Below are 25,443 nucleotides of genomic sequence, written 5' to 3' on the forward strand. Positions count from 1 at the left end.
GAAAAGGGTACAGGAAAGGTTGGCTTCATGCAGGCACAGTCTCCGATTGCTTGGAAAAAGCTCTGGGAAGTAGGGGACTCCCCTACTTTCCAGAGCTTTTTCCAAGAAAGGGGACTTAGATGGTTGTGAGCATTGCTTTTTTCTGGGGGGGGGGGGATGCAGAGGTACGCATACCCCTAAATATTTTGTGAATCTTTGAACTTTGGTCCATATATTGTATTGATTTTTTCCAATTTGAATGATAAAATGGTGGTTTTCTTGAGTCCAAATGAGAGTACCCCAAAACATTACAGTGGTACCTCGGGTTACAAACTCTTTGGGTTACAAATGCTTCAGGTTACAGACTCTGCTAACCTGGAAGTAGTACCTCAGGTTAAGAACTTTACTTCAGGATGAGAGCAGAAATCGCATGGTGGCGGCCCAGTAGCAGCGGGAGGCCCCATTAGCTAAAGTGGTACCTCAGGTTAAGAACGGACCTCCGGAACGAATTAAGTTCTTAACCAGAGGTACCACTGTATTTTAGGGGGGAAAGCACTGATTGTGAGGAGAGAGGGACTTTCAGTTTTGGCAACTGATTCATGGGTTGTGGGGGGAGACCCACTGGGGATGAGCTGCTGTTCTTATTAGGCCTGACATTCGGTCAAGTCTGTGAATATCCTGTTTTTACTTATAAAGAGTGAACTCCAGCTTGCAGTAGTGTGATTTACTGCTGGCTCTCTCTTTGACACCCACTCATTTTTACCAAACTGGCAATGAAACCCTAGCTCCTTGATTTGTTATATGAATATTGATATCAATCACACATACCTTGTACAAAATGAGCATTATTCTCATTTTCATATGGAGTCTGAGTTTTAACCAAAATAATAATAATATCTCTATCAACTATTGACTTCCAGTATGGCATTTTGAGCATCAGACCCCATCCTGGAAGCAGAATAATCAATATGCCGTCTGCATCTCTTGCAGAGTCAGCAAAACACTAGTGTCTTGTGCCCAAGTAGTTAGGATGATCGGGTGCAAAGGAAGGTGGGAGTCATGTACCTTTAATACGGAAGAAGAAGAAGAAGAAGAAGAAGAAGAAGAAGAAGAAGAAGAAGAAGAAGAAGAAGAAGAATTTTTGCAGGATCAGCTGTTCAAGCAGAGTTGAGAAAAACAGCATTTGACAAAGTTCCCTCTTCTTACACAACAGTTAAAAAACAGAAGAGCCTTGTCTTTGTATGTGGTCACCTGACTTGGAGACTCACAACTGAAAATACTCCAGGAAACAACACCAGCTTCCAATGTTTTCGTACCAAGGTCCACATCATCATCATGAAGGACCTTGAAGCCGGCAGGAATCACCCATGGAAATGACCGCTTCTGAATACTGGTGTTTGTTTTTGTTTCTTTACATATGCCTATACTACATCTACATTGGCTCCCAGTACGTTTCCGAGCACAATTCAAAGTGTTGGTGCTGACCTTTAAAGCCCTAAATGGCCTCAGTCCAGTATACCTGAAGGAACATCTCCACCCCCATCATTCAGCCCAGAAACTAAGATCCAGCGCCGAGGGCCTTCTGGTGGTTCCCTCACTGTGAGAAGCCAAGTTACAGGGAACCAGGCAGAGGGCCTTCTCGGTAGTGGCTCCCGCCCTTTGGAATGCCCTCTCACCAGATGTCAAAGGAAAGAACAACTACCAGACTTTTAGAAGACATCTGAAGGCAGCCCTGTTTAGGGAAGCTTTTAATGTTTAACAGATCACTGTATTTTAATATTTTGTTGGAAGCTGCCCAGAGTGGCTGGGGAAACCCAGCCAGATGGGTGGAGTATAAATAATATATTACTACTACTACTACTACTACTACTACTACTACTACTACTACTAAGAGCACAGATTTCCCAAGTGGCTTAAACAGTCAATCCCTCTTCCCAGGGCACTCTGGGAATTGTAGCTCGGTGAGGGAAATTCTCAGCACCTGTAACAAACAACAGTTCCCAGGATTCTTTGGAGTGTATTCAATGTATGGTGCAAATGTAGCCAAAATTGTTGTTGTTGTTGTTGTTGCTGCTGCTGCTGCTGCAGTGACCATGTTTGCAATGGGAAGAAGAAGCTTTAATTCCTAATTTCCTGTATTATTATTATTATTATTATTATTATTATTATTATTATTATTATTATTTTCTTGTCAGGGTCTATTGCAAAAACAATAGCAAGAAGGAAGCGGAAATCAAAGTCTCTCTTCCCTCATGGGAACAGGAACTGACACAGAGAGGCAATGCACATAAACTGTTTATGGGGAATTAAGCTACTCACAGAAACCTCACTGCCATTCTCAGCAAGAAACAACCAAAACACCAGAAGTTGTGAGGAACCTTTTAATTAGCATTGCAGGGGACCTTTACCAAATGAGACTGAGTTCTAAATAAAATTACAGAACGGTCTTTGGCACAGGATGTTGAAGAATAAAGCAGTATTTTGTGTGTCTTTTCTCTACAACAGTTTTGGAACTGGGAGCTAAAAGCTAAAAGTGTGTAAGACTGGATTTTATAAGATAAAAATAGTGGTGTTTGGAAACTGTGGAAAAACAATGGTTCACCAGTGCTAATGGGACCGAGTATGCAAGAAACCCTCTTCTGCTACTTCAGTCTTTTCCCCTATTACATTTGCTATAAATCAAATGTAGATGGAGAGTTTTCAGGTTGACCCACTTTTTACTACAGCATAAAAGGTGTTGCCAATGGGAAGGAATCCTTCTGAAGACGAGGCCTGGAGTTTCATTAACTAAGTGCATGCCAAGACAAGAGGGCGAAGCTGCCTCCCTTGGGATAGAGCCAAAGCAAATATACTGGAATCTTAAAGATAAAAATGAGTTTGAAGGGGTGGGAGAAGACAGATAAAATCTAGTAAATGAGCCAGGAATTACTGGCACCTGCATATGCTTTTCAAAGAAAGGAAACAGAAAAGTAGGAGTTTATTTCTGCTTCAAGCCATTTTTGCCCAAGCCCAATATGGAGCTTTCTTAGCTCCAAACCACAGATTGAGAATTATCTTAGTCATTGCTTTTACATAAAAAAATTTTAAACAGCCATGCTCCCCACCATCCTATTTCCCTTTCGGTTGACCCCAATGTCAGGGGAAGGGATAGAATTGTGCCATGCTATATTCTTTTGTGGGACGCGGGTGGTGCTGTGGGTTAAACCACAGAGCCTAGGACTTGCCGATCAGAAGGTCGGCGGTTCGAAACCCCGCGATGGGGTGAGCTCCCGTTGCTCGGTCCCTGCTCCTGCCAACCTAGCAGTTCGAAAGCATGTCAAAGTGCAAGTAGATAAATAGGTACCACTCCACCAGGAAGGTAAAGGGCGTTTCCGTGCGCTGCTCATAACCTGGAAGCTGTACACCGGCTCCCTCGGCCAATAAAATGAGATGAGCGCCGCAACCCCAGAGTCGGTCACGACTGGACCTAATGGTCAGGGGTCCCTTTACCTTTACCTATATTCTTTTGTGCACTTCAATTTAGTGAAACAGTCTTAGCAATGTTAGCATTGGGGGAAGCAATTTTAGCAAGCATTGTAAGCCACCGCCTCAATCGACAAACGGGACAAAAAACTTGGAAAGATGCCTGTCTTCCTTCCGTCCAGGCAATGCTAGCAGCGTCTTCCTGGCCTATCCACAAATGAGGGCACAAACATGCACATTTGTGTCCTTTTTTGAAGGGTGGGGCGGGCCCAGTTGACATGCATAAAGTGGAGCCAGAAAATCCTGTTTGCATCTCTGTTTCTTAGTCTCCCTCGACATTCTCTATGTTTCTAACATCTGCCTCTGTGCCAGATCAAACGGTGCTATGGCTGGTGTATGAGGGGCTGCATCTCAGTTTGCTAACCCCACCTAAGAGATTGCCAAGGAGGGACTGTGGCTCTCTGCATGCTGAGGACACTGTGCCCTAAACCTCCTGACGATTGCTCTGAATGGCTTCCTATGGATGTTAATGGGCATTGGAGACAGAGTCGTGCCTCAGGGCTCCCCGCAGCTAAGCCCCCAAGTTGTAGGCATGCCTACATGGAGTTCTGAGTCTAATGTCAGTTTTGCAGTTGTTTGTGTGGTCTTGCTTTTTGCTAATGTTTTGATTTATGATTCAGTTGAATTGCGTGTTGTGATTTCCGACTGGTAGCTGCCTCGAATTTGTTTGAAGAATAAAGCGAGATCTAAGCTTCCCACGCAAATGAATGGATGAATAAATAAACAACAAGGCCTGTGTTGAATTGAGGGTGAAAGCTCAAAGAAGACATTGTGCTTCCCATATTCCCAGGGTGAGAGAGATGCAAGTTTGAAATAAAGGAAGAGCAAGTGACTTAACCAGGTACTGTAGATGATTTCCACAGTGTCTGTGGGAGGCTTGTACTATACTAAGTGCATGTACATGACAAAAAAGAAGCAGGGGGAATAACAGCTTTAAAGTGATTTTCAATTCTGGCATGTTAATGGAATCAGACAGCTGATTATATAGACATACACACATTTCCCATGAGAGACCCTGCCAATGCTTCTAAAACCTTTCCATTACGCTGATTACATCTCATAATTGTGTGTCAAGACCAAATCAATTTGCACTAATAAAGAAGTTTGGTTATAAAACCTCTGTTTCCCCAGGTTTTAAACACTTCCCCACCCTTTCAGAGAGAAGCTCAAAATGGCTTTCCTATGGTGGCTGTCCCACACAACCAAAGAAGCCATTGGTGACTACTGCCTTGCCCTGTACACTAGCACCCGCCACATGCTCGGACTCCCCCCTGCTGCTACAGTTGCTGCGTTACAGATCAAGAGGTTTTTTCCCTTTAAAAGTAGGAAATTGCAAGAGAAAATGCAGCCACAGCTTCACCTGTTCCGTTCTCCCACAGTCATGTCATTTGCCTTGGGCTGCAGTAGGTGAAGAGTGGCTGGGGATAATGGAGAGGCGGACAAGAGCACTCTTGTGCCAGAAATGAAATCATTTTTTGGTGCAAATGTTGTGCCATTGCTTCTGACTTACGTCTGGACCAGGTGGCAAGTTCAGAGAGCTGTAATTCGCTCCAAGCAATAGCATCTCTCCACCGTTCAACCACCTCATTCCATGAAATCTAGCTCATCTGGAAGAGGATCTTACCTAAAGTTTTGTTTCTTCTCATACTCTGCATGTTGGCAGTTGAACAAAGACTCTTTGTGATGTTAGAAGTGCTCTTTCACACCTGGCATGAAACAGTTATGGTTGGAATATGACTGCAGTAGTTACTTAAAAAAAACCTTGCCAGTTAGTCTACAGTTCCCTGGTCTGAACACTGAGCAGGCTCCAATAAGAACTGCACTGGCCCTGCCAGGCTCCCCTCACCCCCAGCTTTGGTGACTGTTATGAACTGGTAGGATGATGGAGAGGAGGAAGAGAATCCCAGCAAGGACTGTAGCCAGGACTGGGACACACAGGGGCAAGCAGGGGACAGGGATGGAACTACTCATAAGGTGACAGAGGATGGTGAGAGGGTCATTGCACAGGAACCAGAGCAGCAGGACCCATCACCTGAGCCAGAGGGTCCCTGTCTCCACAAACATGATGGGCTCTGAGGCGTCGGGAGCAATGGGAGGGGAGCTCTAGGAAGCAGAGTCAGGCAAGGGCCCACAGCCCAGCTCCCTAGCTGGCCAGGTGGGGCTCGCTAGCTCTGGGAGGAGGGGTGTGATTCCTCAGCTGGAGTAGGCTTGGAACAGGTGAGGGTCTCATGTCTCATCAAGCCCAGATGCTGCAGTCAGCAGGCAAAGTACAAAAGGGCAGCAGAGCTGAGGTGCCATGTCTGCTCTGTGGGATGTAGCATAAGCAGTCAAGTACAACACTTTCTGTTTGCCCAGAGTAGACACGCGGGGTGTGTGTGTGCGTGTTACTCCACGACCTCCATGGGACCGTGCTTTGGGTTTGACTTTGAACTACATCCTGACTGCTGGACTTCAGAGATGGCTACTTGGATTGACCCTAGACTGTGTTTCCTGACCTTTGCTTGTGTGGACTGACCCTTGAACTTTGGACTTGGCACACTTGACTTGCTGCCAGACAGGCCAGGGTTTCAGGAGGACACAATTCTAACAGATGATCTCACAATATGAAGCTGCCTTCTACTGAGTCAGACTTGTTGGTCCAGCTAGTACAGTACTGACTGCACTGACTGGACTGTGGTTCTCCAGGATGTCTGGCGGGGGGGGGGGAGGTATTCCCCAGCCTTACCTGCAGGTAGCAGAGGTCCCTTGCATGGGACCATCATTGTATGTATGCAAGGCAGATGCTCTACCACCACCCATCCCTATCTATGGCCTTTCAAAGTTACAGGAACCTTATTCAAGTCCTTGGTTTGAATGGAAAATATGAAATCTGGAGTCTGCTAATATCTCAAAGCTTTTTTAAAAGCACATTTTGCAATTTGAAAACCTTAGTGAATCTGTGCTGCAGTTTCGGAAACCGGGAGGACTTTCCATGCTTAAGAGTCTAGATCTGGGCTGGAATAATTGCTTGAATTCAAAGACATGATTGTCGGCAGACAGTGAAGGTCAGACCTTCCAAGTGGCCCTATTTTCCAGGGACGTCCCTGATTTAGAGAAGCCATCCCAGTTTCTGATTTGATCCTGGAATGTCCCACTTTTCTTTAGGATGTCCCTATTTTCACTGGAGAAATGTTGGAGGGTATGGAGTTATCCAACCCCCAAGCCATCTGAAGGCAATCCTGTGTAGGGAAGTTTTTAAATGTTTTATTATGTTTTTATATATGTTGGAAGCTGCCCAGAGTAGCTGGGGCAACCCAGTAAGATGTGTGGGGTCTAAATAGTAATGGGATGTCCCTATTTTCATCGGAGGGTATTAAAGGTTGATGTTGTGCTCTTGGTAGGGGAAGAAACAATGCAAAACTTTTATTTTTAACAGCACTCATTGTCCTTCTTTGGTATCCAGCAAATGGGAAGGACAAATATTAATAGAACTATTTATCCAAAGCCAGCAAGGCAGCTACTGCTAAACTCAGTCCTGCTTCAGTAATCAACAGGATACATACAGGAATCCCAGCATAGGTCTCATGGGAGAAATAACACTAATCAAGAACTGGCAATCTCATATATTGGCAGTTGCCATACAATTCTTGTAGAAATTGCTGGATGGGAGCGGTGGAGAGGAGATCATTATTAAATATCAGGCACCATGGAGTCCTCTCAAGAGTCACGGGCAGCTGGGGAGAATGTCAGGTTTTTTGGATTCCAAATACGGTACTTTCAGAAATAGATGGCTTGAGTGTGGGTCAGTGTGACCCAGGTTATAGCCCGACACTGTCATTGCTGGAGAGAATGAGATTTCATCAGCTTGAAGAGCAGGGTCAATGGAAAAATGAAGCAAGAGAAGTTACCGGAAGAGTACAGAGCCATATTTTTCTATGTTGGTGGGAAGGGACTGATTTATTGCCTGCCTGATGGACAACATTTGGAGATAACTGCTTTCTGGTCAGAAGTATTTTGATTTTAAAAAAGCACACACAAAACCCCAAAGTTAAAGCAACAAGGTCACCCCCCCCCTTTTTGTATAAAATAATCAACCTGACTCATAATCAACCTGTTTTATAGGAAGAGGGGAGAAATAAGCAGAATGACATCTTTTTGAACTCAGTTAACAAACAAAAAGGTAAGTGCAGGGCCCTATATTACTGCCCGCACTCCTGGCCAAGGGGAACGCTTTTGGACCATCTCTCCGTTCTCAGATTACCTTTATTCAGGGAGGTGGTGAGTCTGTGTGATTTCAGCTCCCATCAACCTAGCAGTGGTCAAGGAAGGTGGCAGCTGTAGTCCAGCAACATCTAGGGGATCACAGGTTCCCCATCTCTGTTTTACCTGCATGTGAAATCTGCATGTCACGGTCCCGTTAAAGGTGAAAGAGAGGAGAAGTGGCAACCTTGGGGCTAAAGCTGCCAACTTTTGCAATGGCTTTCGTGCCTTTCATGACTGCTTGTTCAGCTGAGCTAGGGGGTCATAATGTTCATTGCTATGCCAATAAAAATCTTCATGTGATGTTGCTTTTATGGGCTCAGAAGATGACAGGTTTTCCCTCCACTCTCATTTAGTTGGTAACCCAACCCATGGGCTTTACAATCTCCCCTGTAACTTTCATGTTATAAGGATGAAATTAGTTCTTTAAACTCAAAGGAATCTCTGGACTTCAGCCCCCTTAAATTTAGTTCTCTGTTTATAGGGTGTGTTGTGCCTGTTTAAGGATACATCTTGCCGATGCTTCTCTTTGCATGATGGATTAGCAGATGTATGTTGTCGCTACCTCGACATTTGTGGCCGTTGATGACATCTTATGTTGACTTGATTTGTGATCACCTCCACATGGAGTGTCCAGGTAACAACACATTAACCTTTTATTGTCCAAATGGGAAAGAGGCATACCTGTTTTCACTATGCACAAAGAATCAGCCTGGCAAGCGTGTGATGCATCCATTTCCTCTAGAAAGTTACTAAAACAATTCATGAATGGAATAGGAAAGTAAGAGCAAGGACACCACCTTTTTCTGACAGGTTTGTTTTGACTTTTGCAATGGATGGTTTCCTGGACACAGGGAGCAATGAGGCAGAATGGGTAGAGAAACAGATAGAGAAGATGCTCTATTTGCTAACCTGGTACCCTTCAGATGTTTTGGATTACTACAACTCCCATCTATCCCTGCAAGCATGGCCATGTTGGCTAAAGCTGATGGGAGTCGTAGATCAAAACATCCGGAGGGCACCAGATTGGTAAAGACTGCTCTGGTTTGCTTTCTGCTCCTGGCTAGACTCTTATCTGCTCACTGTTTATCCATGCCAGGAGAAATGGCATGGCAACCCTAACTGGCAGACAGAAAATTAATTTTAAAGGAATAGTGCAATATCATTTGCCTGAGATGGAAAGATCATTTCATCGTTCGTATCTTTTCGTTGAGCAGTTAGACATTTCTCTGAGCAAAAAAAAAATATATTTCCAGCTCATGCAAAGGAAGGACTCCATGCAGTGGCTGTAGCTGTTACTTAAGTCAGTGCTTTTTTTCTTTTAAAAAAATGTTTAGGGGTACTCTCATTTTGACTCAAGAAAACCACCATTTTATAGTTCAAATTGGGAAAAATAAATATAGTAAATGGACAAAAGTACAAAGATTCACAAATATTTTAGGGGTATGTTTACCCCTGTGTCCCCCCAGAAAAAAAGCACTGATCTAGGTACATGGCCCTGAGAAACTCTCGTGCTAAAATTGGACAGAGGGGGAGGCAGCAGAGGTGGTGAAGAAAGGTACAGCAGGAAAGGCAGAGGCAAGAGTAAGGATGGATATGCAGAACTCTAAACATACATAGGCTTTGTTTCTGTAGGTGAGGAATAAAGGCTGAGCTAAACCCTGTGTGGAAGACATGGCTTTTGAGGAAGGATTTGATGGGAGAGTGGCACCATGTTGGATGCAATTTTGAGAGCACTTAAGATATAACTTCAAAGCAGAGAGTCAGTATATCATGGCTTGCTTTAATTACAAGCGGAAAATGCAAATCTCACTCTCCAAGACTGGGATACTCTAATCTAATGCACTCTCAAGGAGCAGTGCCTCTGGTGGGTCTATTTATTAGTGCAGAGAGCGCCAAATTGCATGATGGCATGACACGCACTTTACAATGAAAAATGTTCTCCGGCTGCATTGTGCATTTCAAGCCAAGCATTTGACCTTTTTCTGAGCAAGGCAGATGCTTCCTTAAAAAGGAGCATTCCTTGTGCACCAATCAATTGCATTTTAGATCACATAAACTATCATCAAAGGAGATGTAGGATTCTTCTAAGATTTAGATAAATATAGCATACAGTGAGAAATAAGCTCTGTTAGTCTCCCATGTGTTAGGATCCGACATTTGTGAAGTATTGCTAACAAGGTCTTCAGTGTCGTTGACATGACAAACTGCAATCGCTGCCCCAGTTTTGAGCTCACTTGCACTGTAACTATAAGGAGACATGGCTTAGAGGTATAGGAAGATAACCATGCCCTGGGCTCACAGAAATTCTCTGGATGCCTTTAGCATTAGCCTAGGCATCTGATAATGGTGAAGCTCTACAGACCTGCCAGAGTTGATCAGGAAGGCGTTCCAGCAGAAGGGTTTTAAATACTTGCTATGCACAGCTGTGCGACGCAGAACAAGGCAATGTCAAATTTATCCTAACAGATAATATATAAATATGAACGGCAGTCATTTATCGGTTGCCTCATCCAAATCTTCAATGAGCTTCTGTACTTTCTAAAGTTGCATAGGGCTAAAAGGGGGTCGGGGAATGTCCATGTAAGGCTTCTTCTATCTACAATGGTCTCTCTCTCTCTCTCACACACACACACCCCCACACACCCAGCATCCTGCTGTGAAAATCTAGAGTCAAGCTCTAGCTTGTATCTACCGTATTTTTTGCTCTATAAGACGCACCAGACCACAAGACGCACCTAGTTTTTGGAGGAGGAAAACAAGAAAAAAAATATTCTGAATCTCAGAAGCCAGAAAAGCAAGAGGGATCGCTGCGCAGTGAAAGCAGCAATCCCTCTTGCTGTTCTGGCTTCTGGGATAGCTGCGCAGCCTGCATTCGCTCCATAAGATGCACACACATTTCCCCTTACTTTTTAGGAGGGAAAAAGTGAGCCTTATAGAGCAAAAAATACAGTAGCTGGGTTAAGCTGACCCAAGTTTTGAATTACTCAGGACTGGAGCCAGGTGACATGATTTTGACTTGGGTGTTGCTGAGACTTTGAAGCAACCGAAGCATTTCATGGGGTTAAAAAACACACCCAACCTTCTGATGTCTAAGACCAGCTGTGGTCAACATTCTCTACTCTAGACAGTTAGGAATAATAATAATAATAATAATAATAATAATAATAATAATAATAATAATTTATTATTTATACCCCACCCATCTGGCTGAGTGGTTTTAATGGGAAACAGTGCTCTATCTGCTGTGCACGACCTTGTCAAGCTTCCTGATATTGCTATGCTTTTTATTTGAGATGGTTATACTGTTTTTATATTGTCATTTTAATTGATGTAAGAAACTTTGTGTTTTTAGATAGATATTAGGGGCTGTGTTCCAGGTTGCTTTTCATACATTCGCCACCCACTAGATATTTCCCTTTCCACCTCATGTTGCCACAGCCAAGCAGGATGGAGAGTTGGTCTGGCTGGAGGAACAGGACCAGAAGAAGGCCAGAAGTACTGCCTGGCTAACCTGGGGACCTGCTCCTGCTGCCACCAACACCTTATCTAGGCCAGCTCTTCAGTCTACTTGGTGGAGGAAGCAGAGGATAAGCACTTCTGATAAACTTCTTCCTTTCCAAGCTACTTCTCCTGTTGGGCCAACTCTTCATCCTAATTGGTGATGGTGGTGGCAGAAGCAACAGATTCCCATGTTGGCCAGAGAAGGAGAAAGGTAGTCAGTAGTAGCACTAGCTAACCTGGGGATCTGGATCCCAAGGACATGGGCCCCAAGGCTAGCACACACAAGAGTCGGGGAGCAAGGCAGCTTCTGGGGCGCTGTTGCAACTAGTTCAAGCTGTCCCTTCTTGGTTTGATTGGACCACCCATCCCCACCTTTGGTCACAGTGTAGTTTGCAGCGCCACCTGTCTGTGGACAAGCGAAGTGATGACTATTTTACATTTTAAATGTATGTATAGACAGAAATAATGTGAAATTCCTCTTGTCATCAGCCCTAATGATGTGGAATGACAGCAGGAGGCATATGTGGTTTCTTTATACGACTGCTAATTATAAATGACAAGACAAGCAACATAGTATAGTATCTGTGTAGCAGTGGAGTATTTTTATTCAATTAATTTGATAGAAAACAGATTATTCCCCCCCCCCCATGTAAAATAGGTTAACAGGCCCGAAAAGTTCTTGAAATATGTACAGTTTTTGATACAGAATATTTGAAGCAGTGGAGTGGCAACAGAACTGTCAAAACATTAGCAGGTAGCTCTGGACTTGATTGCAGCCTTCTGAGAATGAATATGCCACTCAGGAACCCCCTGGCGTCCTGGTGGAGTCCCAGGAGGAATGAACTAGAACCTGAGAGCAAATAGATGTCCAGTGTATCAGCTTGCAAACCTGGGGAAATTAACCTGCTCAGGAAGGGTTTGAGAAGCCAGAAAATGATTTAGAGCCTTCAAATCAAGTTCTCAATCTGGGCAGCAAACTAATGACAAACCTGTATTAAAATTGAATGGAAACTGTTGACAAAGACTTTCCATTCTAATGTTTTCTAGCATTTAACTCTGGAAAGGCAGTAACAATTGGGCATAGACAGTGTGACAACAGTCCATTTGGCAGTGACTTTCCACCTTGACATAGTGGGCTCTAGACTTCTGTACTCACACACCATCTCCCCTTACAATATTAGAGTACCAAAGCATAAAGTAGATTTGCTTTCATTTCTTTAAAAATGAATTAATCTCAAAACAATTCTAATTTAAGCTGTGTCTTACACTGTACTTGTTCTGTCATCCTTCCTTTTCTTTTGTTGCCTTGTTTTCTCTCATATTAGATTCCTCCCTAATTTAGACAGTGGTCATAATCCATCAAGCGAATAACATTGGCATAGATGGGTATCTCTCACTGCCAGTTATGGAACTTGTTCTTCATAGCTGAAACTTACCTATATATACATTTTCTGTCCCGGGCATGGAAACTATTTGTCCATTTGGTTTTGATTTAGTCCAAAGGTCAGTTTCAAGAAAACCTTTTGGATATCACAATGATTTTTCTTTGTGCCTTTGGGGAGTGCATTTCCCCTAACTCTGAGGTGCTTTAACCCATTCCTACCCAGCCTTTCCTAAAGAACCCTCAAGAAATATTTCTGAACTTCCAGCTAACTAGACATATTAGATAAACAAAGTTCTGTGTTCAGCAGCAATGCTAATTACAATTGCTCGTCCTATTTCACTAGTTTGTTCTGAAGTTGAGAGGAACAATGTGCAGCTGCTTGGAGGAAGCATGGGATACAAATATAATAAACAAGTTGGAATTAAATTAATATTTGACTGGATTCTATTTGAAGGAGTATCTAGAGCATAGGGGTTTATGAATAGGTCTTGCTTCCTGATTCAAGAGTTGGTGTTTAGTCAGTGAGTAGAGAATTGCCAGAAAGGCAGCGATTCCATTTATTCTTGAAATGAGCAGGGCTAGCCTAAGAGACAGCGGCGTAGCGTGGGTTGTCAGCACCCGGGGCAAGGCAAGTAATTTGCACCCCCTAACCCGTGGATTTGCGCCCCCTAACCTGTGGATTTGCGCCCCCTAACCCGTGGATTTGCCCTAACCCCAGATGTTGCGCCCGGTGCGGCTGGCACCCCCTGCACCCCCCACGCTACGCCACTGCTAAGAGATCTTTCTGTCTGAATTGGAGCAGCTAATCCTCCCATCTCACTGGACAATGCATTGTATCCATGGCCAATCACATTACTTTGGCAGCAGAGGCAGAATCTCCACTCTCAAAAGCCCCTCTTCACCCTTGCTGATAGCAGCAACAGTTTATAATAGATTTAACTCTTTGCTGCTCTTTCATGACACTCAAAATCTCCACTTTTCCTAATGGGGGAGTTGTCTCTAGAATCACAGAATCGAAAGGGACTACAAGCACCAACTAGTCCAACACCCTGCAATGCAGGAATATTTTGTCCACTGTGGGGCTCGGGCCCATGACCCTGAGACTAAGAGACTCATGTGCTACTGATTGATTTATGTTCCCCATATTATTCCCTTTAATCTGTTTGTTCAAGGCACTGCTCCAGAATTGTCTGTGGTAAGACTCTTCAGTCTATTCTGTAAGACTTTCATTTTTTGAAACTGAGTTCAACAGTTACAGTCACGAGACCAGCACTTTTAATGGATAGAGGTCTGCTATAACATTTAAGTATCTGGCATTGCCATTCCCTTGTACTGTATCTTTTAGCTCTTCACTCTCATCAGGAGAGGTAATGACTCAAATTAAAACCAACATATACTGGCTTTTAAGTGGGTACTGGAAGGGAGCCAGGAAACTCAAGCAGAAGCTGTATGACTCTTTTGGTCTACTAGGCAGGGCAGCAGTCCATGTCCTCCGCTACATACTCACAGTAAAAAAAAAGATATGTGGCCTGTGAGCTGGTTCCTTTCAAAACTTCCCCCAGTGTCATATTAACTGTGTCCCTAGAAGCCTATATGGTTGTTGATAAATGCTTCTGGAATGCAGAATATTATTGCTTCATTTATTGGATATGGGCTTGGGGGGGAACCCTTTAACTTTAAAGTAGTACTAATGAATCAGTTTTCCATGGACCTAACACTCTAGAGAGCTCCAGTTTTTTTATATAATTAATGTAGAAGGGCTCACTTCCTACTACGGATGTAAATGAGGTGGTCTGAATGCAGAGAAGCCCCATATGCTCACTGAGGGTTATCTGGTCTAAATCTCTCCTAGAAGGGATGGAAGAAACATGGCTGGATCAAACCACATATCCATCAAGTCCAGCATCCTGGTTTCAACAATTGTTATCCAAATACCTGCAAAAAATGAAGGCAACAGTTCTTTTCCAGTAGTATCTGGCAGCCGCTGGTAATCAGCACTATGGTGTCTATGGAAACAGAGGATCCATTTATCTCTCACAGCATAGCCATTGATAGATGTGTCATTGATAAGTATGTCTAATCTGTTTTTATCAACATCTAGGCTAGTTGTCATTTCCATTTCTTGTGGCATTGAGATAAATAAAAGCTAGAATATCTGATACAATTTTATAACATTCACAACTGTATAAAAATTTGCTCAATTTATTTTAAACCTTGTGTAAAAGACAGTATGAAATTCCTAATGAAAAGATGTATAATTTTAAAATATCAAAATTACACCTTTCATTGCTCTGAGAGGTGACTTGTTTACCATCAAATAAATTCAAATGTACTATTATACATTAAATTTCCTTTTCTTAAAATGACAATTACAAAAGTACACTAACAGCCAAACTGTCTAGCTTAATATCACAATCATGCAATTGATTTAATACTTAAAGTTGGTCCAAGAATCTAGATAAATTTAAAACAGCAGCTTTTACATTCCTGTACAATCAGCTCTGTAAATCTGTAAAGGCTTAATATATAACATCTGAAACCCTAAAAATTGTAAAAATAAATCTTTAGCTTTATATTGCACTATCAAAATCATATTGGCCTACAGGCAATTATTTACATGCTTTTAAAATAGTTCATTTCTTGAGAATGAAAGCCCAAATATTCACAATATATATTAATACTATATTTGCTCTACCTTAAAACTGTTATTTGCCTCACCACATGCCTCAGGTCAATGGCAGCTATAAGCTCTGCTGTATTGTGTGTACTGTTTGGAGATCACCTTTCATCAGGTTTAATTAATCAAGATCCCCCCCCCCCCCAATTTAATTTATTAGATGCCTACTACTAAAATTAGTCTTGAGGCGACTTACAATATAAAAGTATTTTAAAATATATATTATTTGCTGTACTTCCCTGGGGAATATCCATAAGCTAAACCAACAGTGAAGTAGTCTGTAGCTTTTGCCTGTAGCTTGTGCAACCTGAGGAGACAGAGGCTGACTTTCTTAAGTCACCTCCCTTTGTGAAGACAGTATGAGACAGTTTCATTTAGACAAAGGCAAATATATACATCCTCAGATCTGACAGTCCTGACATCTTTCCTCTATCGAGTATTGTAAAAACAAATAAACATGAATACTGTACAAAATTGTTTTCCAGCAAAAGAGTATATTTCTATACAGAAAAGAGTGCACTTTTTCTTTAAAAAACAAACAATTCTATACCGTTCTAGGTAAGACTGTTACAGAATTAAAAGCAAAATGAAAAGCTTTAAAGGCACAGTCAGAGGAAAGCGAGTGCTACATTGGCAATACTTTTCAAGTGTTCTTATTCTAAACCAAAGCCTTCTGCATTTGAAATTCCAATTGTCAACTTCTGTTTCAGCTCTTTTTTGGTCTTGTAAGGAGGCAGGCAGAGCTGATTGAAGCAAGTGTGGGCAACAGGTAACCTAAAAATATTGTGAGAGAACATACACATTTTTAGTAAGAAATAACTCAACTGACTAAATTTAACTGTTGCTACAATCCACTGCTCCATGTGTGCAAATATGTATGTAAGTGCTGGGAGTGAGTCAGATCCCATTCTTTTTAGTAGAGGGACTAGTTTTTGCTGAAAGGAATTCATACAAAGTAGCTCTCTGCACTTAAATTAAGAAACAGTTATTCTAGTCAAAGGGACTGCCACACATGAGGAACTGAAAGCCAATATAATTGGGCCCCACAATTATAGCTGCAGCCCAATGTTAAGGGTGTGTCACTTGAATCACATTCTGCTATTATAATGAGAAATAGGGTGAGAGGTATATTTTATATGGCTTATAGTTAGAAAATGGTTCAATGCACTTATTTGAAACTTGACAGTGTAGGAGAGGTAAGTGTATGGATGGTTTATGCCAAATTTGGGAAAGAAACAATAAGAAATTGCTTATTTTTAATGAGTTAAAAAGTTGGACAGACTTAGGGAAGTTGTCAGGCCGTGTGCGCGCTTTTTGGTTACCCCTGGTTTAAAAAAATTCCTAATTCAGCTCCAATGGATGAAGCAGCACAGGGTAAAGTACAATGGTACCTCAAGTGAAGAACTTAATTCGTTCTGGAGGTCCGTTCTTAATCTGAAGCTGTTCTTAACCTGAGGTACCACTTTAGTTAATGGGGCCTCCCACTGCTGCCGCGCCGCCACCACGTGATTTCTGTTCTTATCCTGAAGTAAAGTTCTTAACCTGAGGTACTATTTCTGGATTAGCAGAGTCTGTAACCTGAAGCGTCTGTAACCTGAGGGACCACTGTACCTTTATAGCCACTGAGTGTGGAATCTGGAATAGCCTAGACCACAGGTGGGAACACAGTACTAAGCCATCATTCTGATGCAATCCATCTACTCTTCCAATGGCCGTAATGCTAAGCCAAGGTTTAGTGCAGGGGTGGGGTACTGGATTTGCCCGGCGGTCCAGATCATTATCATTCCCACCTGTTGTGAGCCAAGACTGATGGGCAGGCAAAGCCACCAACCTTTAATCACCTGATGGCAATAAAAAGGTCACTTGACATCATCATGGCCACAGGGGTCTTTAGAAGCCCCTTTCAAAGTGCTATCTCGTGAAGCCCTTTGGGCTTTGCAGGCACTCACAATCAGGCTGATTGATGGTACCTGCAAACCCCCTTTTGACTGAGCCAAGTTTGTACCTGTTTTCACTTGTAGGGCAGGTGGGAATGGCTTGGCCAAAATGGCCTCACAGGCCAAAAGGGAGGCCTGGCAGCCCTAACTTGGCCTGTGGGTCAGAGGCTCCCCAATCCTGTTTTAGTGCTCTATGGACAAGCATGAATGAGCCTGAACAAAGAATTGGACTTGCACATTTCCTTCTTCTTTCTCTTCCCACACAGCTGGGAGGACTTCGGCAGAGTTTAGTGTCACTTTTGTAGAATCTCAGCTTAGCATTATGGGATCCTGTTTCAAATAAACTGCTAAGTTTCAGAACAAGTCAGCTGAAAACTATGGCCTGGCCTATTAAAATAAACAGTGTTAGGATATAGTCTTCAGCAAGCCAACCTTCAAAAGGTTATCTGGTTATTTGGCTTACATGAGTTAAACCAATTGTGTTTGCTTACAGCTTTAAATCTAGGGGGAATAAGTTTATTATAAAGGAACTCTGGTTTTAAAAAAGCTATGCAACTAACATAACAAAATGATACATTAATGAAACAAAGTTATCTATTTAAGATACTTATATTCCACATTTCAGAATGATTTCCTCACAAGATGGTAAACCAAAATATATAAACTAAAGCAAATAATAATGCATACACAATTTAAAACAATCAGTAACATTAAAATTGCCAGTACATTAAAACAATGGCCTGCCCAGTACAGCCATTATAATCAGAATAAAAACAGGAACACAGTTCCACAAGTGCAGGGCCACCAATGAGAAGGTTTGCTCCCATATGCCCCTCAATGTATTTAAAGTCAGAATAATGAAAACGGAAACAGAAGTTACCAATTTGTGGATGCTTCACTCTTTGAAATCTTGAAATTCAGGTCGGCCATTCCTCCTACAGGTACTCTGTCACTTCCTGTAGCAAAATGCAGTAGCTTCTTTTGAAGTTCAAGGGGAAATTCAAGTACTACTTCCCAGAAATACCTGCAATAGGCGTAAAATCCAGTTTCAGTCCCCATTGACAATTGGTTTTTATTGGAATTCTGTAGAAATTAGCATTAAGAATCAAGGGGGAAAATATGTTTACCGGACAGTAAGATCAGTTTTCTGGTAACCGTCATATTGCGTGTGTTTCTGAAGAGAATGCATATCCAGTTCAGGACTTCCACAAACTAGAATTTCAACCTCCTCAGGACGAAGCAGCTGCCAAATTATTGAATTTGAAAACTAGATCACACAAACTAGTTAAATAGTTAAGCAGTGGATTTAAATTAATTTAGTCCCATTTATTGTTATGAACTTAAATCATGTCCAGATTGACTGAACAAATTGATCAGCTTGTGAGTTAAGGTATATTACTAAGGTGTCACTAAACCCACTATTACTTTCCTGTACAAAGCAAGAAAAAAGAAAAGCACCTGCACATTGTCGACCACTCAACAACGATCCTTCTATTTATTGCATATATATCCTGCCCTATTTCTGAGGTGCTTATTGCACCCATTTAGCATAGGTTTTCTATGTCTGAGCTGAATGATTCTGTAGAATCTACGCTGACTTCTATAGTGAGTTGGAATTTAGATGTGTTGGGGAGGAAGTCTGCTGCTACAGAAACAATGTGGAAACTCAATGAGCTCACAAAACCTCTTCATATATTAGATGCTTTGATGTCTTGAAACTATTAACTAGTAATTACTCAATAGCATAAGGCATTATATATCTTCACTACTTAGTATTTTGTGGCACAAGGCACTTCAAGTTTATCATTTCTACATTATTATTCATGGGCAAACTCCATGCACATATTACACAATCTCTAGAGAATATAATAAATTCTTCAAACTTTTGTTTAGTACATTTTCCAAATACTTTTTGCTTTTTATTCTTACCATTAATGCATATGAAGCACAGACACTATGAAATCCATAATAAAATGCTGCAAACTGTTTGTAGATTGATTTGTTGAGAAGGAAGTCTACATAAAGTTGAACGTACTCTGAAAAGAAAGGAGTTTTCATTTCTTTTGCCACACATTAATTATTAACATTTATTGCCCTGTATCTTAAACTGCACCACACTAAAAATAGGCAGAGTTACTATATTATAACCTGTGTGTTTTTACAAACCAGCTAAAATTAAGAAAATCACCTTAATATTCGCAAGTTTAATTATGAAATCAAATTACCTTTTCTATTCTGATTTGTAACTGCGATTTTATCACCATCAGGCTTTAGGTTGTAACATTTGATGACTCCAAATTCTTCTTGAAATACCTGTTTAGAAATAACAGCATCAGTGTGCTACAGTGGTTAGTGTGCCAGTCTAGGACTTAGGAGATCCTGGTTTGAATAATCATTCAGTCATGAAGCTCACCGGGTGTTTTGGGGCTACTCAGTATCTATCTCTCAGCCTAACTTACTACGCAGGCTTGGAGGGGAGTATTGTGTACATTGTCTCCTTGAAGGAAAGGCGGGGTGAGTATGAAATAAAAAAACCCTATATATACATACAACAGCTGTATGTATGCAATAGTCCTAGTAGGGGCTTTCATTCAATGCACACACATAACTGCAAAATTAAAGCGCTACCAAGATCCCAGTTAAGGAAAGGTTGGGATGGCTCATCAGCAAGATTGGGGGAAAACACCCATTGTTTCTGGGAATAGTATATGTCCTGAGCACTAGAGGGCAAATACTGCACTTCACTTGGGCGCCCACTGTAAAAAAGGAAAATGGATGTATTTTCTTTCTTTCTTTTGACCTGCTATCACAATCCCAAACCTCAGTCCCCTGCCATAATGGGAAAAATGAGAAAGGAAGAGCTTCAGTAACCACATGAGTTACAGAGGCAGATAAACAGAATGCAGATGACAGGAGGACCATGTATTCCAAGCTGCTGAGGGATACAATAAATTAATTGGCTATTCCTGGGCAGGAATATAACCCACTATACAGCTATCCATTAAGAAAGAATGATGAAGATCAAGTGCTGTAAAAGCACATGCTGGTATTTTACATGTCAGGTGTCTATTTTACATGAAGTTACTAATTTTCAGAACTATTTTGTAAAGCTAATTTTCAGTATAATTTTGATATTGTTAGAAATAGGACATAGGCTACCTTTTCTATTTTATAATAATTGCTTTTCTATTATACCTGGAAGGTTGAATAAAAGTCTTCTTCAACATTCCCTTCATAGGAAAGAAGTTCATTTAGCCCATGAGCCAGTTCCTGCAAGCAGAAAAAAAATGTAACATTTGTAGTATATAAGATGTCGTCCTTTTCACCTAAATCTCAACACAAAAAGTACAGATCAACTGGGAACGCATACTGATCATACTGTATACCATATTTATGAATTGCTGCTTTCCACTTTAAAACACAATAGCTTAAAAACCTAAGAAGAGCCTGCTGGATCAGGCCAATGGCCCATCTAGTCCAGCATCTTGTTTTCACAGTGAACATCAATGGTATATCACAAATAAGGTGTCATTTGGCTCTCAACTGCAAACCTTCCTAGCATGGCTTAAGTCTAAATTGCAACTTTAGCTTATGATTAAAAAGTCACATGGCCCATTTGTGACAAGCATAAAGCTACTAAAAGACACAAGCAGTAGTTTTAAATATCATCCCTCACCACTGGTATATGTTTCCTAGCATCATAACATGGGCCTTAATGTGTGAAATTTCTAATAGCAACCTGGAATTTGTCTATGCTTGCAGAATATAAACTTGTATTGCCACTATGTAAATGCAGTCTGAAAATGCAGTCAAAATCAGTGTTAAAGAATATAGACTGTGGCTGGAAGCTTGGGAAACCCAAGAAAATAATAACACAAGAATTACTATTTGCAAGTGTTCTTTTAAAGCATTGTTTTATACCTACCGGCATTACCCGACATAGGTCATCAATAGTAACGCTACCAATTCCTACAGGCGCATTCTGATCACATGGTACAATGGGAGGACTAAGTAGCTTTTTGTAGCAGCATAGTGGAAATCGAATATCCAGTGTGATACTGTTATAGACAGCTAGTCCCATTAGCTAGGCGCTGGATGTTAAGCTGAAAATCATACTCTTGTCATAAGGTATCACAGTACAGTTTGAGTTGTGTGTGAACAGAAACATTTAAAGAGGACTTGTAAAAACTGAATGCAAAATTATAAGCTATAATGTATAGTCTACAGAAAGTACGGCTATTTAATGAATTCAGCGTTGCAATCTGCCATTTGATTTGAAGTAAGCAACAACTGGTTTAGCTGAGTATTTTGGAAGCAAACTGCTGTTCTCTCTCTCTCTCGTTCTTTAGTCACAAAAATATATGTTAACATCCACTGTACATAAACAATATAAGAAAACTTTAATGATTTGCTATGAAAGGAAAAACAACAATTCATTTAAAAGTTCAAATATTTGTGACATGGTTAATCTGCTGTGTACACAACACCTTCTAGTGGACAGGAAAGGATACAGCACCAACCAATCGGAATTCAGAGTAATTATCACAGTTCAAGCTGCTAAACCAATGACAGTGAGAGTCCTTGTGATATGTAAACATGCCTGTAGAATAGAACAATTTTTTTTTTATTAAAATTATATCACTTGTGCCCCAAATAGAGTGTGATCTTACCATGATCTAGAATTCTTGAAGCCCTGTTGATTTCAAATAGACCTAGAAGTATGCACCTTTAACCGGATTCTGCTTCCAAATTTATTCAAATGTTTGCTTGCATTGACTGTGTTGTCAGGGCATTAGAAAGCAAATTCCTTAAAACAAATTTCTCTGCCCATTTCAGATATTGTCTTTCCCTTTCATATAATTACTTTTCATCATTATGAAAATTTAAGATGGAAGTTGAAATGGAAAAAAGAGTGCCATAAATCTAACAAACCATGAAGCTATTAGCAACATACTAATTTAATTTCTATCAGAGCTCTTTTTTGACCCAGACAGGTCCATAAATGGGTTACAAAATGATTAAAAAGAACAACAATATCAACATCTAATAAAAGAAAAAAAAGCTATACAGGTCTATACATTATTAATATAAACTGAATGACAAAAAAAGAACATTTTTTTCCAAAAAAAACCCTCAATGATTCAATAGATTCCAACTCCGTCTGTAATAAACCATTCTTACTCATAATCGGAATACAAATAAAGAGAAAGTGAACCTACTTGCAGAATACCATAGCTTCATTACAACCACTGAAAATAGTTTTTCCTGCATTTTCATCCTCCACATTTTCCACAGTAGAGAAATATGTAAGAGGGCCTAAGTATGCAGGCTGGTTCATACTGGAAGCGTAGATCTATGAGGTCCCAGATGAGTAAGTTAGTACCAATGAATTCTTGGCACAAAGTTGAGGAGTTAATTTAAATAAAAATCCTCTCCGCTTTGCAATTGTTAATTCTTGTCTGACTTGTGGAAGTGATAGAAGAGCTTCAGTTTAAACACTCACCATAGTCTGGATGAAAAATTTGTCGAATTAGAAGAAGAAACCATTCTTTTGTTAGGCCACCCATGTCAAGACCAGCTTCTCCTACAAATGTAACTTTCAATTTCTTTTTCAAATCTGCTCTTTTTCTTGTCAGCTGTTTAAAAGCACACATATATAAATTAGTAAAAAGAAACATTAAAAACTTTTAATGTTATACCTTTTATTTAACATGTGAAATCAGTTTATTATTTAACTCAGACATCATAAACACATCTTATTAGTCTTTGAGGAATCAATAGTCCATGAATGTGGAACTGCATTTTCTTCCTATGCTGAATCCTTTGATAATATCTGAATGCTATGGGAACAGCATTGTGATAGTTTGTCCTTAGAAGTGTAAGAGAGTGAAGGCAGGAATAGAATGTGTACATTTTCATATTGTTTCATATTCTTTCTCTTGTTGTTTCTCTTGTTGACTATATAATCTCCAAATGGAAATACAGTGGTATCTCTGGTTACGTACTTAATTTGTTCCGGAGGTCCGTTCTTAACCTGAAACTGTTCTTAACCTGAAGCACCACTTTAGCTAATGGAGCCTCCTGCTGCTGCTGCACCACCGCCGCGTGATTTTTGTTCTCATCCTGAAGCAAAATTCTTAACCTGAGGTATTATTTCTGGGTTAGCGGAGTCTGTAACCTGAAGCGTATGTAAACCGAGGTACCATTGTAAGTGGTTGGTATACGTAAGATTTTTTTGCCACTGCCTGGCTGCAGTGATAGTGTATTAAAACATTTGTCACAGTTGATTGCACAGTACGGTCATCATTTCTGAGTCAGGCCCTATGCACTGAATTAAAAAGAAGCTCTTGCCAATGTTTTGCAAAACTGCAAACATGTTTTATGATTTAGTTATTTATTTAAACTACTTCTACTCTGCCCGTAAACAGAAACAAAATATAAAAAACAATTTTTGTAATACAACTTAAAAGCAGTAACAATGTGTGATCTATAAAAGCAGCATAAGATCATTTGGCAGAGATAAACGTCAATATACTGGTTGAAAAGACCATGCACTTTCCCCTCCCCTCCCCAACAACCTTCACTTCAATGCCAGAGCTGAAGATTTGCCGAAACCAGAGTTTCCCTTTACGACTGAAATGGGAAAATGATTTAATACTGGATTACACACCAGGTTATGAAACCAGACAAGTACCTTCAGGTAGATTATATGCATGCACAGCTTAGAGGCATCTTTCAAGAATCAACAGAGAAATAATTCTGTATACCTCATCTAGTGAATCGCTAACTAGGTGCATTCTCCTCACTTTCACATTTAGAAACAACATGTTCATGTCAGGCCTCTGCCTCCGCGAGACTTTGTCCACAAGGCTTTGCTGTTTAGAATCCAAGACAGAAAACAAAAGAATTAAGTACAGTATATTATCATCTATGTCTTATGTAGGACTCTGAACTAATGAAGCTTCTTTCTAAAATGGTGTGGTTTATACAAAATATTGCAGAATAAACTATGCAATACTTAGAATAATAGTGTTTTCCACTGCCAATTTTAGATTGGGCAATCCTGCAAATTCTAATTTTTCTCATAGTCACCCATGGTCACATAGTATATTCATTATACTGATTTTAATACAGCTTTGAATTAAAGCATTAGCCTTGAAGCCATAAACAAGTGCATGGAATTCTATGTAGGTGAGTGAGTGGGCTGGTGGAGAAGCATAGGAGCCAACTCCTAGGGGCTGAGGTTCCTTTGCGCCCCCCTAAAATATTTGAGGGGGCTGAGCTCCCCCAAAGTTGATGGGCATTGCCATTCAAATGGTGTACGTGTGCCATGTCATGTGATCAATTATGTGGGGCGGTGCTTAGCTGGCCCTCCCCATATTTTATTCAAGTTGGCACCCCGTGGAGAAGGGAGGGGAAACTCTGACCCTCCTCTGCACCCAGCATAGAAACAAAGTAGCTTGTCAGAGGGTGGAAGCCTTCTCCATGTCCAGAATAAAAATGCTGCAAGTTGCCTCAGGGGAGATGGAGCTCCGATTCTCTCCTCGATCAGCACCCAGGGGACTACTGAATTTTTTGGTAGCCTAGTAACATTTGTGGGCATATTTATGAACCTGTTTTAATACATTATATATTTTAATAAAAAAATATACTTACCCGTGCAATATTTATCATCTGTTGTTCAGAATCTTTTTGAATAATAACCTTTTTTGCTGCTATAGAAATAATAAATGGATATTGACAGAAGGAAAACCTGAAACAGACAAGAGAAGCATTAATTATATTACTTTCAAAGTGATTCTACTAAACACTATGAATTAGAGTAGCCAAATACAACAAACAAAAGTCCTAAAGCAAGGCAATAAGGGACTGCCTAACAACCACCCATATCAAGGCCACCATGTCAAAATATGGAGGCCACAGGTTCTCCAGCCCGGTTTTAAAGTCTTTAGCTGTAGCTTGGATTAAGTCCTGCTGTCTTTTTTGGGGAGGGACCAGCTTTTTGAGGAATCCTCTCTTGTGGCAGAAAGTTGTCAATCTGAATCGTACTTCCTGCCATTCCAGAAAAACTGAAAACCCATCCACCCAGGTTGTTGCCACAATATTGATTCAGACTGCAACCCTACCCCTATATTCCTGTTATTCGTGAAACATGGAATTGGAAAACCATGAGTCGGACAATGTACTATACAGCTGTTTCT

The 25,443-nt window shown here is 40.8% G+C and overlaps 1 protein-coding gene across 3 annotated transcripts in view; it reads right to left on the reverse strand.

Annotated features, from left to right (window-relative positions):
- Positions 1–14,810: 14,810 nt before the first annotated feature.
- Positions 14,811–25,443, reverse strand: part of HECTD2 (HECT domain E3 ubiquitin protein ligase 2) — a 58,363-nt gene continuing 47,730 nt past the window's right edge. For all 3 annotated transcript variants that reach the window (XM_077930458.1, XM_077930459.1, XM_028729736.2), the window contains 11 exons: positions 24,899–24,995; positions 24,010–24,117; positions 22,746–22,878; positions 21,754–21,842; positions 21,168–21,326; positions 20,438–20,512; positions 19,468–19,555; positions 19,172–19,278; positions 18,370–18,485; positions 18,123–18,266; positions 14,811–16,079 (listed from right to left, as the gene is read on the reverse strand). In XM_077930458.1, the coding sequence (XP_077786584.1) occupies positions 15,959–16,079; positions 18,123–18,266; positions 18,370–18,485; positions 19,172–19,278; positions 19,468–19,555; positions 20,438–20,512; positions 21,168–21,326; positions 21,754–21,842; positions 22,746–22,878; positions 24,010–24,117; positions 24,899–24,995 (1,237 nt within the window). In that variant the 3' untranslated portion in view covers positions 14,811–15,958. The remainder of the gene's footprint in view (positions 16,080–18,122; positions 18,267–18,369; positions 18,486–19,171; positions 19,279–19,467; positions 19,556–20,437; positions 20,513–21,167; positions 21,327–21,753; positions 21,843–22,745; positions 22,879–24,009; positions 24,118–24,898; positions 24,996–25,443) is intronic.

The sequence above is a fragment of the Podarcis muralis genome, chromosome 6 (genome assembly GCF_964188315.1).
Source record: "Podarcis muralis chromosome 6, rPodMur119.hap1.1, whole genome shotgun sequence".
NCBI lineage: Eukaryota > Metazoa > Chordata > Lepidosauria > Squamata > Lacertidae > Podarcis > Podarcis muralis.